The sequence below is a fragment of the Dipodomys spectabilis genome, unplaced genomic scaffold, assembly GCF_019054845.1.
Source record: "Dipodomys spectabilis isolate Male_0828 unplaced genomic scaffold, ASM1905484v1 ptg000096l, whole genome shotgun sequence".
NCBI classification, from domain to species: Eukaryota; Metazoa; Chordata; class Mammalia; order Rodentia; family Heteromyidae; genus Dipodomys; species Dipodomys spectabilis.
The window spans coordinates 6,587,195-6,605,846 of NW_024870773.1; the positions used below are offsets into that span (position 1 = coordinate 6,587,195).

At 36.9% G+C, this 18,652-nt stretch overlaps 1 protein-coding gene across 6 annotated transcripts in view; it reads left to right on the forward strand.

Annotated features, from left to right (window-relative positions):
• The window catches only part of Zeb1 (zinc finger E-box binding homeobox 1), a 158,731-nt gene extending 141,905 nt beyond the window's left edge, over positions 1–16,826 (forward strand). For all 6 annotated transcript variants that reach the window (XM_042685951.1, XM_042685952.1, XM_042685953.1 and 3 more), the window contains 4 exons: positions 590–695; positions 5,751–7,558; positions 10,480–10,660; positions 14,342–16,826. In XM_042685951.1, the coding sequence (XP_042541885.1) occupies positions 590–695; positions 5,751–7,558; positions 10,480–10,660; positions 14,342–14,943 (2,697 nt within the window). In that variant the 3' untranslated portion in view covers positions 14,944–16,826. The remainder of the gene's footprint in view (positions 1–589; positions 696–5,750; positions 7,559–10,479; positions 10,661–14,341) is intronic.
• Positions 16,827–18,652: the final 1,826 nt, after the last annotated feature.

An 18,652-nucleotide genomic window follows, 5' to 3' on the forward strand; every position in this document is an offset into this window, starting at 1 on the left:
TGAAGGTCAGATGATATAGGGCAAGAGAAAGACTTTTAACTTTACTCTGTAGTGTGATAAGGAAGCCTTTTAATAATAGTGGACTTCGAGTTTTTTTTTTGAGAGAATTGTTAGGAAGAGTAGATCAAAAGAGACAAGAATGGAAATGCCATGGTCCTTTCCTCTTTTTATGACCTTGTTCTCCAATTGAGTTACTGTGCATTAGACAGCTCATCAAATAATCTTGGACTTGTCTTCTTTATCTGTAAATCAGAGACCAGAAACAATAATCTCTAGTTCCTAGTAAAGTATATATTATTTTAAAATTTAATAAATACCATATTGCTTAATAAATGATCAATAAAACATAGCTCTGATACTTGAAATAAAGTTGGGATTTTTTTTCTCTATGTCAAAATTCTGTTTCCACAATCAACATCCTATTTGGTATAATTTTAAGAGTTGCATTTTTGTAACTGCTACAATTTAAGGTCTTTAAGAAACAAAACAATTACCAAACTCATCAATAGCAATATTGTTAGCAGATTGGATGTTCTTTATGTCTAAAATCCTTTTCCTTTACAAATAAAACACCAATTCTTTCTTACAGAGACATGTGACGCAGTCTGGGGGTAATCGTAAATTCAAGTGCACTGAATGTGGAAAAGCTTTCAAATACAAACACCATCTAAAAGAGCACTTAAGAATTCACAGTGGTAAGTATTTGCTTTCTTTCTGCATCCTGCATGATAAAGCACCTGTGGTAATAGATCTACCATAATATGAGGCACATATATAATTAATAATTACTTGCTTTACTTTGGGGATTAAGACTACTATGGAGTTTATAAATAGTATTGTATTAACACCTTTACCTTTAGCTGAAGTATATCAAATTAATATAATATGACATACTCCAAATTTCTTAATCAGAAGACGATAAAGCAGATGATAAAGCATGTTTTAACAAATATGTCCTAAAACCACGTAAGCTTTCTGCTGAATGTTAATTTCATTGCCTCTTTTGGGTAGAGATGATATTTGAAAAAGGAGGTAAGAAGGTGGATGCAGCCTTTACATGAGAAAATCAGAAATGGAAACTCAGTAAGAAAATCACAGAAAGGTTCTATGTAGCCAGTGAATGAAGGCACCACAGGAAAGAACTAAAACATTGATGAGAACTTGGAGAAAAGAGAATTCCCCATCATGGTCACCTTTTACTTTACCTACACCATTGCTTATAAACCATTACTACAAAGGGAATCATATTTGATGAAAATAGGTACTTATGATTAACACTGAGAGCTGGTATTTTCATATCTTTCCAGATTCTACCTAAACAAAATCTATCTATAAGCTACAAGAAAACTTAGCATCTCACATTATAACATGAAATCTCTTCTCATTATTTTGATATGTTGTTTTTTTTCTCCTTAGTGAGCACAGCTTTAGTTACTTACAAATGTCATATATATACACACCCATGCATGCATGTGTGCACACGTGTGTGTGCATGCACACACATACATACATACATACATACATACATACATATGGAAAAAATTAATAGTAGTAATATGCTGAGATTTTTTTTGGTTATAATTTTCTCTTTGGATCATATTAGATACATTTTGTTTACAACTACATTGAGTGTAACAATCTGTCTCAGTAAAAGCCATCTTCCAAAAATAGGATTTTTATAGGAGCTAAAACTCATCTTTTGGGATCTATTGAAAGAAGTTGGGCATGAGTGGCTCATGCCTGTAGTCATAGCTACCCAAGAGGATTATATCTGATGATCAAAATCAAAGCCAACCTGGACAGAAATGTCCATAAAACTCTAATCTCACACACGCACGCGCACGCGCGCCCGCACACACACACACACACACGTACACATACACGTAATATGTTGTTTTTTATTTAAATAATTTTAATTTACATTTCACAAACATTTCCCTACAGAAAGTACAGTTGGGTGGCTTTGAGGGTAGTGATTGGTGATAACCATGACATTGTGGAATCTTTCTGTATTGATCATTGAAGTTATATCCCTGGGTTCACTATCACTCATATTGTCACTTGCAGGTGTTTGCACCAAGATTCTTATGGAAAAAAGTATTTATATTCACATTTTTGATAAATGTTTCTAAAAAGTAGAGATTAGCTTTTGCCGCTTACTGCAGTACCTTGTCTGCTGTGAAACAGTGTTCACCAATAATAATATAGTTTCAATGACCTGCTTTTGAAGGGTAGGCAGTGTTTAGGCCTTTGCTTAGGCTCGCCTTGAACTTTCAATCCTCCTGAAACCAACCTCTTAAGTAGCTGGGATTACAGGCATGTATCACCAATCCTGGAAATAATGCACTTTCATACTATAGATGATTCAATTCAACAGAGTTTTAAATTAGTGTAGAAAAAAAAAAGGGAAGAAAAGCTCAGAGTAGGATCCATATAGTTGTATAGGAAGATTTATCAGATTGTTTTATACAAAAAGTTGGGAAGCATAGGATATGGGTCTAGAAATAAGATTTTAAATGTAATTTCAAAATCCTACATTGTTATCTAAGATCTGATTAAATCAGTAAGTCAATTCTGTGATCAACAGCTTCACATGTGATGACAATAGACAACTGCTCTAAAATGAATGCGAATTTAGACTCCTTTTTGGAACATAGAACTACCAGTTGTATTCTGAGCAATCCATTTTTAGGTATTTATACCTGTCTTAGTTTTAAAATTTATCTGCTGCAAATGTGTGGTGGCTTATCCCTACAATCCTAGCTACACTCTTTCTTAAAAACAAGCCAACTCTTGATCCATAGCTATTTGTGAGGTGGAGGTATAGGAAGATGCTGATCGAAAGCTAGAAGAGGTAAAAGTGTGACAACCTATCTGAAAGACAAAGCAAAAGTATGGGAGGCATGGCTCAAGTGGTTCAGCACCTGTCTAGCAAGTGAGAGACCCTGACTTCAAATCCCAGAACTACAAAAATATAGGTAGCCAATATAAGTCTGCTATACTTTTAATATAGCAAATAATTATAATGAAGAATTATATAAGGAAAAAGTTTAAAGACCACAAAAAGTTGCTCCTAGGAACATTATAAAGAGAAAAATAGAAAATTAAGTCCTCCCTAGAAATATCCTTAAAATAATACAGCAGAGAGAATTTGATAGGGTCTTTTTAAAAGCAGGTTCTTCAAAAGAAGCCAATGATATTTCACCAAAGCACAATTTTTTATAAAGCATTTCTTCAGGGTGACTTCTTGGTTATAGTCCAAGTATACTTCTCCCTTATAGTCTGGTTTAATCCAAGAGATTTTTGGATCAGGCTCCTTCAAGTGTCATCGCAGGACTGGTGCCAGGCTACAAACCATGCATTACTGGTTCTTGAAGACTTAATGCAGAAATTGAAAAGTGAGGATTTAAAAACTATTATACCAAGATATTGCTGAGCCATTTTCACTACATTTTACAAATATCAATCAACAGTAGATGGGAAATTTAAATAAAAATGGTTGTTTCTCACCACAGGGAATTTAGAAAGCATCATCAGCATGCTTTTCATGCTAGGAAAGCAATGAACTGCAAATCCTTCTGGCAACTTCTATAATGTTTTTTTTCTCAGATGGATTTTTAAAAGGATTTGAAGATCAAGAACCAGAATTTTGCTCTCTAAAATTACCTGGATTATTGCTCTATTATGTTTTATAATATTAAAATAATTGTATGTTACTAAAATGTGAATTTTAATGATGAACCCTATGCAGAATTGTGTGCATTAATAGGTATTTGCACCCTGTGTAGAAGCTAAGCAATGGCAAGCTGAGTTATATACCCCCAAATCTGCACTAGGAGTGAGACAGAACACCTGCACAGCTCTTCCCCAGAGAATAATGTTTTATTTTTCCATGGCTTTAGTGGTTTTAGCCTGGAAATTTTTACTTTAGATGTTAACCAAATACCTCTGCTGTTACAAAAAAAAAATCCAGTATTTATGGTACATTTAACTGAGTAGTGGAGCTTATTGGAGTAACTTCCAGGCTAAACTACTGAGAACTTTAGCAAAGGTAAATTAAATTATGTGCTTAAGAAATGCACCATAAAGCTATGATGTTGGGAACAAAGGGTTTTCCAATATAGTAACTTTGGCTTTAGAATAATTATTCTGTAGACTTTCTTTCTCACAGTGACAAAATACCAAGATAATTTTGAGCAAGAAGAGTAACTTAATTAATATGTATTGAAAACTCAGCCACTTACTAGTTATTAACATACATTTATATTACCTTTAGAGTCCTCAGAAAACCTGAGGTAGAATATGGAGGCTCAAAGAGCTCAATTCACTTGTCCAAAGTCACTAAACTAGTGCTAGTGTCATCTTTATTTCAAAGCCACTAGTCTTTATCATCTCCCTGTTTGTAAAGATAAAATATAATCTGCAACTATATTTCAAAAAAGAAATTACTCATTTTTTTTAAATTTGCAGCATTGATGTTGTATAATTAGCAAAGCTTACATTGACTTCCTTGCTGTTTTCATTTTTAAAAATAAAGGAGATCCGGGCGCCTGTGGCTCAAGCCTGTAATCCTAGCTACTCAGGAGGCTGAGATCTGAGGATTGCAGTTCAAAGCCAGCCCAGGCAGGAACATCTGTGAGACTCTTATCTCCAATAAACCACTGGAAAACCGGAAGTGGCACTGTGGCTTAAGTGGTAGAGGGCTTGCCTTGAGCTGAAGAGCGCAGGGACAGTGCCTGGGGCCCAGAGTTCAAGCCCCACGTCAAACAAAAACAAAAACAAAAAAAAAGGAGAAAAAGAGCTTTATTATAATGCTGAGTAAACAAATTGATATCATATTTCATAATTAGTTATGAAATATGATAATCTAATAAAGGTTCATTCATCTAATAAAGGTTCAAAGATGGGATCTTTAAAACCTGAAGTGAGACAAATGCATGAGTTAAATGACCAATGGGACCCACAGGTTCAGACCTTACTGGGGCTAATAGTTTGTAACATATTGAATATAAATTCATGAACTCTAACCATAAATTAGACTTTATGACAATATTGTATTCAGTTCAATTCTTCTCCAAATTTTTCGGTCAACATCTCTCCAATGGCTGATGAGAATAAATGCTTTGTGTTCCTGGGAAGTCTGGAGAACAGTTTAACAGAGGCCTCCATAATCCCTTGTATTGTGTCTCCTGCCAGTTCACACAGACTTTGTATTTTATCAAGAATATAATACGTTTTAATATAAAAATAAAATCTTCAAGATGATTTGCAAATCTACAAGAACTTGTATCCTTAGGGATAATATACATTCCAATTTAATAAATCAATGATTATAGCAACGCCTTATATTAAGTATTTCCTTCCTTTAAGAGAGATCTTTTTTCCTTTCTTCTAACATAGTTTTTCTCCTGCAGTTGATTGAATAGAGTAAAATATGTAAATGATATAGGTGTGTAAAACAGGATAAGAAAAGCTAATTGAAAGAGTTGGGTTAATTATTTTTTTGAGAAAAATTAGCTAATTAGTTACAAAGATTAGCAGAAATGGTGTTCACATATGCTGAGAAGATTCCTTGATTGGTTAGCATGCATAGTTCAGGCTAAGGTTTTCTAGTGTTTATAAAATGTATGTGGTCTTTGAACTAAAATAATGATTACAAATGATATATCACAGGTATATTTGTTAATCCTGCTTTTTTAAAATGATACTGCTTATTTTTTGGAAATTACAGTCTGTAATTTTTTGTTTAGGAGAGAAGCCATATGAATGCCCAAACTGCAAGAAACGTTTTTCCCATTCTGGTTCCTATAGTTCACATATAAGCAGTAAGAAATGTATCAGCTTGATGCCTGTGAATGGACGACCAAGAACAGGACTCAAGACGTCTCAGTGTTCCTCACCATCTCTTTCAGCATCACCAGGCAGTCCCACACGACCACAGATACGGCAAAAGATAGAGAATAAGCCCCTTCAAGAACAACTCTCTGTAAACCAAATTAAAACTGAGCCTGTGGATTATGAATTCAAACCCATTGTGGTTGCTTCAGGAATCAACTGTTCAACCCCTATACAAAATGGGGTTTTTAGTGGTGGTGGCCCATTGCAGGCGACCAGTTCTCCTCAGGGTGTGGTGCAAGCTGTTGTTCTGCCAACAGTTGGCTTGGTATCTCCCATAAGTATCAATTTAAGTGATATTCAGAATGTACTTAAAGTGGCAGTAGATGGTAATGTAATAAGGCAAGTTTTGGAGAATAATCAAGCCAATCTTGCATCCAAAGAACAAGAAACAATCAATGCTTCATCCATACAACCAGGCGGCCATTCTGTTATTTCAGCCATCAGTCTTCCTTTAGTTGATCAAGATGGAACAACCAAAATTATCATCAACTACAGTCTTGAGCAGCCTAGCCAACTTCAAGTTGTTCCCCAAAATTTAAAAAAAGAAAATCCAGTTCCCGCAAACAGCTGCAAAAGTGAAAAGTTACCAGAAGATCTTACTGTTAAAACTGAGAAAGACAAAAGCTTTGAAGGGGGAGTGAATGATAGCACTTGCCTTCTATGCGATGATTGTCCAGGTGACCTCAATGCACTTCCAGAGTTAAAGCACTATGACCTAAAGCAGCCTGCTCAGCCTCCTCCACTCCCAGCCCCAGAAGTTGAGAAGCCCGAGTCCTCTGTTTCATCGGGTACTGGAGATGGCAATTTGTCTCCCAGTCAGCCTCCTTTAAAGAATCTCTTGTCTCTCCTGAAAGCCTACTATGCTCTGAACGCACAACCAAGTGCAGAAGAGCTCTCAAAAATCGCTGATTCGGTAAACTTACCACTGGACGTAGTAAAAAAGTGGTTTGAAAAGATGCAAGCTGGACAGATTTCAGTGCAATCTTCTGAACCATCTTCCCCGGAACCAGGCAAAGTAAATATACCTGCAAAAAATGATGAACAGCACCAATCTACAAATGCAGATGAACCCCAGGACAGCACAATAAGTCTACAAAGTCCTCTGAAAATGTCTAATTCTCCAGGTTTACCAGTGGGATCAACAGTCAATGGTTCCAGAAGTAGTACACCATCCCCATCACCTTTAAACCTCTCCTCAGCCAGAAACACACAGGGTTACATGTACCCAGCAGAAGGTGCACAGGAAGAGCCACAAGTAGAACCTCTTGATCTTTCACTACCAAAGCAGCAGGGAGAGTTATTGGAAAGGTCAACTATCACTAGTGTTTACCAGAACAGTGTTTATTCTGTCCAAGAAGAACCCTTGAACTTGTCTTGTGCAAAAAAGGAGCCACAAAAGGACAATTGTGTTACAGACTCAGAACCAGTTGTAAATGTAATCCCAAGTGCCAACCCCATAAATATTGCTATACCTACAGTCACTGCCCAGTTACCCACAATTGTGGCCATTACTGACCAGAACAGTGTTCCATGCTTACGAGCACTCGCTGCCAATAAGCAGACTATTCTAATTCCACAGGTTGCATACACATACTCAACTACAGTCAGCCCTGCAATCCAGGAACCACCCCTGAAAGTGATCCAGCCAAATGGAAATCAGGTAAATAAACAAATAACAGCCATCCTGAACCTGGTTAGTTAGTGCTAGGTTGAAAAAGAATCCAATCACTCTAGAATCAATTTGGTTGTTCCATACTTACATTTAAAACAAAAATGAAGCTGGGTGCCAGTGGCTCATACCTGTAATCCTAGCTACTCAGGAGGCTGAGATCTGATGATTGCAGTTCAAAGCCAGCCCGGGCAGGAAAGTACATGAGATTCTTAAATAAACCACCAGAAAACTGGAAGTGGTAGAGTGCTACCTTTACCTGAAGCGCTCAGGGATAGCGCCCAGGCCCAGAGGTCAAGCCCCATGACTGACCCCAAAAAAAAAAAAAAAAGCCAGGTACTGGTGGCTTACAACTGTAATCCTAGCTACTCAGGAGGCTGAGATCTGAGGACTGCAGTTCGAAGGCAGCAAGACAGAAATGTCTGTTTGACTTTTATCTCCAACAAATTACTCAGAAAAAAAAAGTGCTGTGGCTCAAGTGATAGAGCAAAATGAGGCTCAGGGATAATAGCACCCAGGTCCTGAGTTCAAGCCCTAGGACTGGAAAAAAAAATGAGCTGGGTATCAGTGGTATCTGTAATCCTCCCTATTCTGGAGGCTGAGACTAAAGGGATCATAGTCTAGGCCAGCCCAGACAAAAAGTGAGGCCTATCTCAAAAGTGACCAGAGGAAAGGGGCTTGAATGGTAGAGCACATGCCTAGCAAGGGAGAACCCCTGAGTTTAAACCTAGGTAACTACCAAAGAATAAATGGATCAATCCAGGAATTGGTGTCTCATACCGTTCTAATCCTAGTTACTCAAGAGGCTGAGATCTAAGGATCTCACTTTGGAGCCAGCCTGAGCAGACAAATAAGGCTCTCTTATTTCCACTTAACCAGTAAAACACTGGAACTGGAGATGTGGTTGAAGTGATAGAGCCCCAACAATGGTATAAAAAGCCTATTGAAAGCAAGGGCTTGAGTTCATGGCCCAGTAGTGACACACATGAGAATTGATCCATGTTTGCTTCAACTTTTGTGGCATGTCTTCACTGTCTTAAGGTATCACCTAAATTTAAAAGTATTACTCTATTATGAAAAATGACATCTCAGCTAGAAGCCTACTTAAGGCTGTAAAGAACAAATGTAATACTCTTTGTTTCTTTTTATAGTTAAATATCAAAATTAATAGTTTCTGCCTCATTGTTATCATTAGTAAATATGTTCACAAGTTTACATTAGGCAGACTTAGCTAAACCTTTTAACAACACCTTTCATTATAAATAGCTTTAATGAGGCAAACAGGAAGTATACAGATAACTCATCTAGTAAATTGGCTGATAGTTTATGAACAGTGATAATAATGAGACATGATAATATACAAAGAATTGTGATCATGAATCTGTATGCATTTTTCTCTTTAACTTGCCATATAAAAACTCCATGCCAGTTTTAGATAGAGCTGTGTTGTGTGACTGTTATATATCTCATTGTCCAAGATTTTTACATGTCCCTAGCCTTCCCATTTTTTTGAATCAAGTGGACACCAGCGATCACTATTTGATCTTTAATGCAAATATTGGCAGCAAGTTGGTACAGTCTAATATTTTTAAATACTTAAATATATATTTGCTGCTTTGGGTTTCCCTTAAATATTTTTACTGTGTTTCCTAAAATTGTAACCACTCTTGAAAAATATTTCACAGATCTAGTGAATTTATCTATATTTTTGTACATGAAATAGTTTACACATCTTTGAATACAAGAGTGGGCTGCTTTTAGCCGGAAGTGGCGCTGTAGCTCAAGCGGTAGAGCACTGGCCTTGAACTGAAGAGCTCAGGAACAGCGCCCAAGCTCAGAGTTCAGGCCCCACAACCAAAGAAAGGAAAAAAAGGGGGGGGGAGCTGCTTTTAACATTTTACATAATCATGTGACTAGAGCAAATAGTAGTGGTTATTTTGGCATAGGTGGGTAGCTGACAATGATCCAGACAAATGTCTGTGTTTCTTTTGCCTTAAGAAGGCACAAGAAGACTGGACACCGGTGGCTTATGCCTGTAATCCTAGCTACTCAGGAGGCTGAAAGCCTCTCGCCTTGAGCTGAAGAGCCCAAGGACAGAGCCAAGGCCCAGAGTTCAAACCCCAGGACCGACAAAAAAAAAAAAAAAAAAAAGCACAAGAAATGTGGAACGCTTCTTTGTACTTTTAGGAAATATTTAGTTTATAGGCAAGAGACAGGAACAATCTTACCTGACCTAATTTTGTAACGGGCTCCCTGCGGGAGTATTCTATCCCCAAGAGGGTCTTCTGCCCATATTTTCTCCCTAAGACTGCTTGAATATTTTTACTCTACTGTAATTCTAAAGATTCCTTTTGGACTAGAAACTGCTTTTCCTTAAAAATACTGCTCTTCCATGCTTCTCCATTAGAAAGTGGAGTCCCAACCTTTTTGTCCAGGGGACCAGAGAGTGCTTCAAAATCCTCCAGAGTTCTAAAGGGTACAATTTAAATATACTTTTAAACACTGAATCACAGTTTTTATGTAGGGAAACCAAGAATTTTTTAAATGAAAATAAATGATACCACTAAAAATTTGGTAAAACTGTCTGCAAATGATACATAAAATCATAACTCAAAACCAATTAAATTTTATTGCCACAACAATTTGCATTCTCTCTTTTGGTTTTTTCTCTTTTCACTCCAAAGGAGTATATGTTTTTTAATACAGTTTTGGCTATATACTCTGCAGCCTCTCTTCTGTGTGTATCAGTCCATAGCTGTGACCCAGCCATGCCCATCGGCAGTAGTGAGCGCAAGGCTTGCTGGGGTCCACTATCCGAGAGTACATATCGAGGTAGTGCTGAAACCTATGCTTTGTTTGCATCTCTGGTTTATCTTTTAATTTGAAATTAAATCTTCTGTTTTTTCTCTTAGGATGAAAGGCAAGACACTAGCTCAGAAGGAGTATCAAATGTGGAGGATCAAAATGATTCTGATTCTACACCTCCCAAAAAGAAAATGAGGAAGACAGAAAATGGAATGTATGCATGTGACTTGTGTGATAAGATATTTCAGAAGAGTAGCTCATTATTGAGACACAAATATGAACACACAGGTATGTCAATAAACACAACATCTTCTACAAAATTACTTGTTATATGACATACTGAAAAAAACACCATGTTGTTTTCTACATCTCAAATCCTGATATTACTACCTGTCTTCTTTGTGGACCTAGTAGTTCCTTTGTTTTTGTGTTGTTTTGATTTATTCCAATAATGACTTAATTCCTTTAAGCTGACATGGCATTTACTCTGTCCACATTCACTGGCTGCAAGTGTATGCTATACTGATCAAACATAGCATCTGTCAGTAAAATATGAGCCCAGAAGGATAAAGGTACGGGGAGACATGACCTGTCTGCATCTTAGGATGCTTAGGCATTTAGGACTTGCCCATTATTCTGGCAAGCCTTGGATCCTTTTCACTCAAAGATCAGAAAGGTATTTGTGTTTTATAAAGAATTTCTACCTTAGAGGTTAAACTGGATGATTCTAAGGTTGCTCTGTATAATCTTCAACAAAATATACACTCCTTAGGTCAACTCAGGAACTGGGAAAACTGGCCAAATATGGGGCTAGACCTGTTTTTCTATGGTTTGTGAGCTAAGAATGTCTTTTTGCTGGTACCTGGGTTTGAACTTACGGCCTTCTGCTTGCTTGGCTTGTTTGCTGCAACTCTGCCATCTGAACCATGCCTCCAACCTGGCTGGCTTTGAACTTCAATCCTCTGATATCAGCCTTCTGAATAATTAGATTACAGGTATGAGCCACCAGCTCCCAAATTTAAGAATTTTTTTACTTTTTTAATTATTGAAAAAGAGTAATTATGGTGTGAAATTATTTAAAAATCAAATTCCCAAATCCCTATAAAGGTTCAGTGCACCCATTTGTTTGCCTATCAGCCATAGCCACTTTCCTGCTCTTCCAGAAAGACAGATTGGAGTGTCTGTAGCAAGGACTGTTTGGCCAGTAAAGTCTAAAATATTTACTACTGGCTTTTACTGAAAACACTGCCAACTTCTGGGCTGATTCCAACTATCCAGCAGAGTGCTAGTAAATTTTAATAACTGGTTCTCTGAAGAGTGGGGAAGCCCCGATACAAAAGTAGTGTTTGCAGATCCCTGTGGCCTAAATACTTCCAGCATGGTTTATTTCTAACTTAAGTCAGCTTCTGCTCAACCCAGAGAATTTCTGATAATTTTACAGTAGACTCCTTCTAGCCAATCAAAACTGCCTGCCACATACCATTTCTCTCTAATAGAGGTTTGCCATAGAAGTGTCTGGTTTTATCATAAGCTCTTCAACCTCCTACCTCATCTTCCATCACCTTTACCAGCCATTTTGGCTACAGTATGCGTACATATTTTATATCCTTATCAGCTATGTTAAAGCATTTACTCTTATGAGAAAAAACATAGAGAATTGTTTCCCCTTTTACAATCTACAGATTCAAAGGTACTTTCCACTAACACTTCAGTAATTCTTGAAGTTAAAAAGAATATTATAGACCGAGTGTAGTGGTTCATGCATGTAATTCCAGCTACTCAAAAGGTGGTGGTTGGGAGGAGTGTGATTTGAGGCCAACCCAGGCAAAAAAAGTTAACATGACCTTGTCTCACCCCATTGGTAGCTCATGCATATCATCCTAATAATGCAGGAGTCATAAACAGGAGGATTGCTGTATAGACTGCTTGTCTAGGTAAAAACACAAGACCCTGTTAAAAAAAAAAATAGCTTAGGGCTGGGAAGGTGGCTCAGTGGTAGGGTGCTTGCCTTGCATGCCTGAGGCCCTGGGTTCAATTCCTCAGCACCACATAAGCAAAAAGAAAAAAAAAGCCGGAAGTGGCGCTGTGGCTCAAGTGGTAGTTTGCTAGCCTTGAGCTGAAGAGCTGAGGGACAGTGCCCAGGCACAGAGTTCAGGCCCCACAACCGGACCCCCCCCAAAAAAATAGCTTAAGCAAAAAATGTCTGGTAGCACAGCTCAAGTGGTAGAGCACTTGGCCTGGCAAGCATAAAGGCCTGAGTTCAAATGCCAGTACGTAAGAGAGGGCCATGTCTCTCCAAACATATTTCTCTAGTTATTTTCACCAAGAAAAACTAAAATTTTCCTTCTTCTCAGGGCAAGAATTAAATGTTAACAAATGCCAGAATTTAAAATACATATGAGAACATCCTATCTTTAACAAGAAAACTTCCCCTCTGTACAGTATGTTCACAAAAAAAATTTAATTTAATTTAAAAAAAAGAAATAAACTAGGATTCACAATGAAAAAAAAAACAAGAAAACTTTTAAAATCATTGCTGTATTTTTAATGTTCACTTGTTGCTCACATTGAAATTAGAATAGCACCAACCTGATTATGACCCAGCTATTGTCAGTTCTGTGAGAAGCTGCATTTCTTGAGCTTGTATATTCTCAGTGGGTCAAGATTACCTTCAAGAGGAAAGCTTGTTTGTTGGGTTTTGAGTAAAGCATTTTGTTAACCTTTGTAAACCTTAAGAACCTCAGTACATAGACTCTGTGTATGTGAGTTTGGAATTTAAAGGATCCTAAAATAGGTCAATATTTTTTAAGTTGAGAAGCACATCTATCCCTCCTTGCTGTCTCTGGACTGACTGTCTACTCTCATCAGAGTCATGATGCTTCTATTTTTAGCACTTCTATCTTATGTAAGTCCCACTGACTTTTTCATCTACAAAGTATGTAACACTGAATTTTTATATATAAACAAGAGATCATACTATTATATCACAGAACAGAGAATTTAAGATCTGAAATTTTTTTTATTTTAATTTTATTGTCAAGGTGATGTACATAGGGGTTACAGTTACATAAGTAAGTTAGTGAGTAAAATCTTGTTGACCTTATTACCCCCGCCTCATTTTTCTCCCATTTTCCCTTCCCCTTCTACCCCCTGAAATTGTACAGATCATTTCCAGCATATTGTCTTGTATCACTGTTGCATTGGCTCCCCCTTGTCCTTTGTCTCACCATTTTGTTGTTCCCCTTCCCTTCCCTAATTCAGATAAACATATACACAATACCCAGGGTGGATACCAAAATCAAATGCAGTGACAACAGGGGATAAACCATAGGGGGAAAAACACAAAGGAAAAAAGAAATCACATAATACATTAAAAAAAACAACAATAAAGAAAAACCTCTAGTGTCCATGTCTTGGAGTTCATTTTGCTTAGCAACATCTTATATGGTCATATGTATGTAGCTATTAAACTATTATCTGCTAAGATTCTCCTGGACGTATACTATTAATTAAAAATAAGGGAAAGCACGAGACCTATGTTTCTTTAGTCTGGCTTACCTCACTTAGTATGATTTTTTTCAAGTCCTTCCATTTCCTTACTGGTAGTTTTTTTTGTTTTTGTCGGTCGTGGGTCTTGAACTCTGGGCTTGGGCACTGTCCCTCAGCTCTTCAGTTCAAGGCCAGCACCCTACCAGTTGAGTCACACCACCTCTTCCAGTTTTCTGGTGGTTAATTGGAGATACGAGTCTCGCGGACATTCTTGCCCGGGCTAGCTTTGAATGGCGATCTTCAGCCTCCTAAATAGGTAGGATTACACGTGTGAGCCACCAGAACCTGGCTCCTTACTGGAAGTTTTTTAAACATGGAATTGTAACCCCACCCTTTCCCCAACCTAAATTGTTCCTGACACTTATAAGAACTGTATTCATCTAGCAGCACTTTTGGTTCATAGCTGTTCTTGTCTTGCAGGTAAAAGACCTCATGAGTGTGGAATCTGTAAAAAAGCATTTAAACACAAGCATCACTTGATTGAACACATGCGATTGCATTCAGGAGAAAAGCCCTACCAATGTGACAAGTGTGGAAAGCGCTTCTCACACTCGGGATCTTATTCTCAGCACATGAATCACCGCTACTCCTATTGCAAGAGAGAAGCAGAAGAACGCGACAGCACAGAGCAGGAAGAGGCAGGGCCAGAAGTTCTGATGAATGAGCATGCTGGTGCCAGAGCATCTCCCTCACAGGGTGACTCAGATGAGAGAGAGAGTTTGACAAGGGAAGAGGATGAAGACAGTGAAAAAGAGGAAGAAGAGGAGGAAGATAAAGAGATAGAAGAATTACAGGAAGAAAAGGAATGTGGAAAACCACAAGGGGATGAAGAAGAAGAGGAGGAGGAGGAGGAAGAAATGGAAGAAGAAGAAGAAGTAGAAGAGGCAGAGAATGAAAGAAAAGAAGCAAACACTGAAGGGCCAATGAAGGATGACGGAGCTGTCAGCCAGGCCGGCAACTTAGAACAAAAAGTAAGCAAGAGTACTGAGCAGGTGTCTGAAGAGAAAACAAATGAAGCCTAATAGTTTTCTAGAAGGAAAATAAATTCTAATTGGTAATGAAGTCTGTTCTATATTACCCATGCTTTTCATGGAAACACAGTACCCTATGCTGTGATTCCTATCACTACTGTGTAAAGTCAGAACTGAAAAAATACAAAATACAAAAAAAAAAAAAAAATCCAGGTGTGCCTGAACCTCAGACCTAGTAATTTTTCATGCAGTTTTCAAAGTTAGGAAGAAGTTTGTGACACGAAGCAGATTAGAAACTTTGATGACTCAGAAAGCAAAGATTGAACAGGTTAAAGGAAAATGATTATTAGATAAGCATCTAGCGTTGTTTCATTTTATCAGTATTATTTCTCTTATGTTGGTTCATTCTTAAGCTGTACAATTGGGAGAAATTTTATAATTTTTATTGGTAAGCATATGCTAAATCCGCTTCAGTATTTTATTATGTTTCTAAAATGTGAGAACTTCTGCACTACAAAATTCCCTTCACAGAGAACTATAATGCAATTCCAAACCATGAAAACTACCTTTTATAAATCCATTCTAGAAGGTAGTAATTTCTAATATTTAGATGTCATAGTGGAGCATATTGTCAGCCTTAAGGAAGCAGCCGATAGAAGAACTGAAGTTCCTTACTCATGTGATTTTAATGGAGTTCAGAAGATGGTCATTGAGTTCTGACTGCAGGGACTAACAGTGTTGATACTGGCAAGGACAAACAGAGATGTCAGAATCAGTGTTCAAGATTGTGTTTGAGTATGTGGTAGCAAATATGAAGGATATGATATGAAGGTTTGTATCTCCTTTGGCCTTAAGCAAGACCTGAGTGCTGTAAGTGCCATTTCTCAGTATTTTCAAGGCTCTAACCCGCCTTCATTCAGTGTGTGGCCTACAATAACTAGCATTTGTTGATTTATTCATTGTATCAAAATTCCCAAATAAAACTTAAAAACCACTGACTCTGTCAGAGAAACTGAAACACAGGGACATATCACCCTTCAATTCCTCAGTATTCGTTTTCTGATAATTGATTTTCAGAATTTCTCTACAGAAACAAAAGGGAAATTTTCTAATCTGCTTTATCCATGTACTTGCATTTCAGACATGGACATGCCATTGTTATTTGGCTCATAACTGTTTCCAAATGTTAGTTATTATGGACCCAATTTATTAACAACATTAGCTGATTTTTACCTATCAGTATTATTTTGTTTCTTTTAGTTTATAGATCTGTGCAACATTTTTGTACTGTATGTCTTCAAACCTGGCAGTATTAATACCCTTCTTACTGACATATGTACTTTTAGTTTTAGAAAACTTTTATATTTATGTGTCTTATTTTTATATTTCTTTATTTATTACACAGTGTAGTGTATAATACTGTAGTTTGTATTAATACAATAATATATTTTAGTATGAAAATTTGGAAAGTTGATAAGATTTAAAGTAGAGATGCAATTGGTTCTCTTGCATTGAGATTTGATTTAACAGTGTTATGTTAACATTTATACTTGCCTTGGACTGTAGAACAGAATTTAAATGGGAATGTATTAGTTTTACAACAACAATCAAGTCATTTTACCTTTACCCCGTTTTTAATATAAAACTCTTAAATTTTGAAATTCACTGTGTGACTAATAGCATGATGCTCTGCTGTTTTATTAAGAGATTAGCCTAACCATAAAACTCATTTCTTTAGCAAGCCAAATTAGGATTACCTTATATAAACAGTGTTGGGAACAATGTTTAACATTTTGTGCCAATTTGTTCCTGTATTCATGTATGTAAGTTACCAATCCGACTCTTCATTTTTAAGTTCCTTGTTACACCATGGTCATTTTCTAGTTTTTTATCAGACTCCCCCATCTCACAATAAAATGCATCAACAAGCCTGACCTACTGTCATTCTTTTCATCATTATCAAGGTTTTCTTTGAAAAACTGTGAAATGGATTACTATATTACCATCTTGCTCTTGACTCATCTCAAGCTGAGTTTGGGTAATGCTGAATGTTTCAGATGGTCACCACTAAGTTAGGAATTTTCTCATGGCCTCGTGTTTCTAGAGCTGAAGTCCTCTGTAGAGCCATTCTTTCTTCCTGGCACCTTCATCTTCCCCTCCTCCGCACCCCTCCCAGGTCCCATGATTACTTACCTCTAGGTCACTTCAGGGATGCTGAGTTTAGATGCCTTTGTTCTGTACTCCCACAAATCCTTGTGCCTTTCTCATCCTATCTCTTGTGCTGTTTTTTGTATTTCTTTGCTTTAGGAGCAGGAACCGTATCTATCACGGTCACTTTCATGTGTCCATTATCCAATAGAGTACCTTCCACTAGTTGGTACAACAAATACTTGTTGGATGAAAATATAGTTTGCATGTTTACTGAGCTTAGCTGTGATTTTACTGTTTGTTCTATTTCTAATTCCAGAATGTTTATGTTGAATAATTCCAGTAATATAATAATTTTTCTCAACTGGATCTCTTAAACATTAGACATAATACACATAAATTGTTTCTTCCTTCCTATAATTAAATCTCTAGGTGTCTTCCTGGTGCTTCACTTCATGTACATGGCACAGGCATTCAAGACTTGAGGAACTGACTACCTCCAATAGGAATGATAGGTCTAGTCCTGTGCACTTTCTGTTCTAGAGCCCCAGATTCCTGGTGCCCATTTTCATCAGGTTGCCTTATTTCTTTTGTCACTAAGAACAGTTATCCAATCAACAAATTCATTATAGAATAAGGAAATAATAAGCAACCCTTCTCCATAGGTATCCACACTATACTCAATAAAGCTCAGAGGACAGTGTTTGACACATGGATCAATGACTGATAAAGAAATTCAGGTATTATCAGAAGTTTTACAATGAAAAATATGTATAGATCCTTCCCACAGTTCCCTAAAATCACATTATAGTACCAGTGCCATGCTATTAATACACATGTCATGCAGAGGTGTTTTGATATCTTTATCAAAACTATTTTCTCACAAAAATAAAAATAGAAATACAAAGAGAAGCTATGCATGTGCTCATGGACACATACATAATGAAGATCTGAGTACAGGCCTGTCTGACTCCGGGAGCCATATATTTAATTAGCCTATATCCCATTTCATGTCAAAATGGGACATGTAGGCCCAGACTGAAAGAATACGAATAGAAAATATCTGTATGATAATATTCATTTCATACCATGTGGAAGGTGGGAACATGAGATTTTTTTTCAAATCTAGCTACAAACTTAAAAACAACTTTGAAAAATTAACATGGAAATATAATCTTAGATTTCTCCCTTAAAATCAATGGAAGGACAGATTAGGGCAATTGCTATTTTAATTTTGTATTTGACTAAACAACTCCTGTGCTCTACTAAGGGAAAAGCACATTCTGCTCAACAGCAGCTAGAATATACATTCTTTTTCTAACAAAATATGGAAAATTCATGGAGAACATTCAAATTTGTAAGAATTGAAATAAAGTGTTTATTCTCAAAAGATAAGCTACAAATAAATAACATATATATATATACACATATATACATACATATACATAGAAGATCCCTTAAGCGATTGGAAAGTAAACAACACATTAAATAGTCCATAGATGGGAAAAAGATTCTAAAATATGATTAAATAACCACATATCAGAATTTGTGGCAGGCCTTTGAAGCAGTGCATATAAGAAAATCTGAACTTCCACCTTAAAAAACAAGAAAA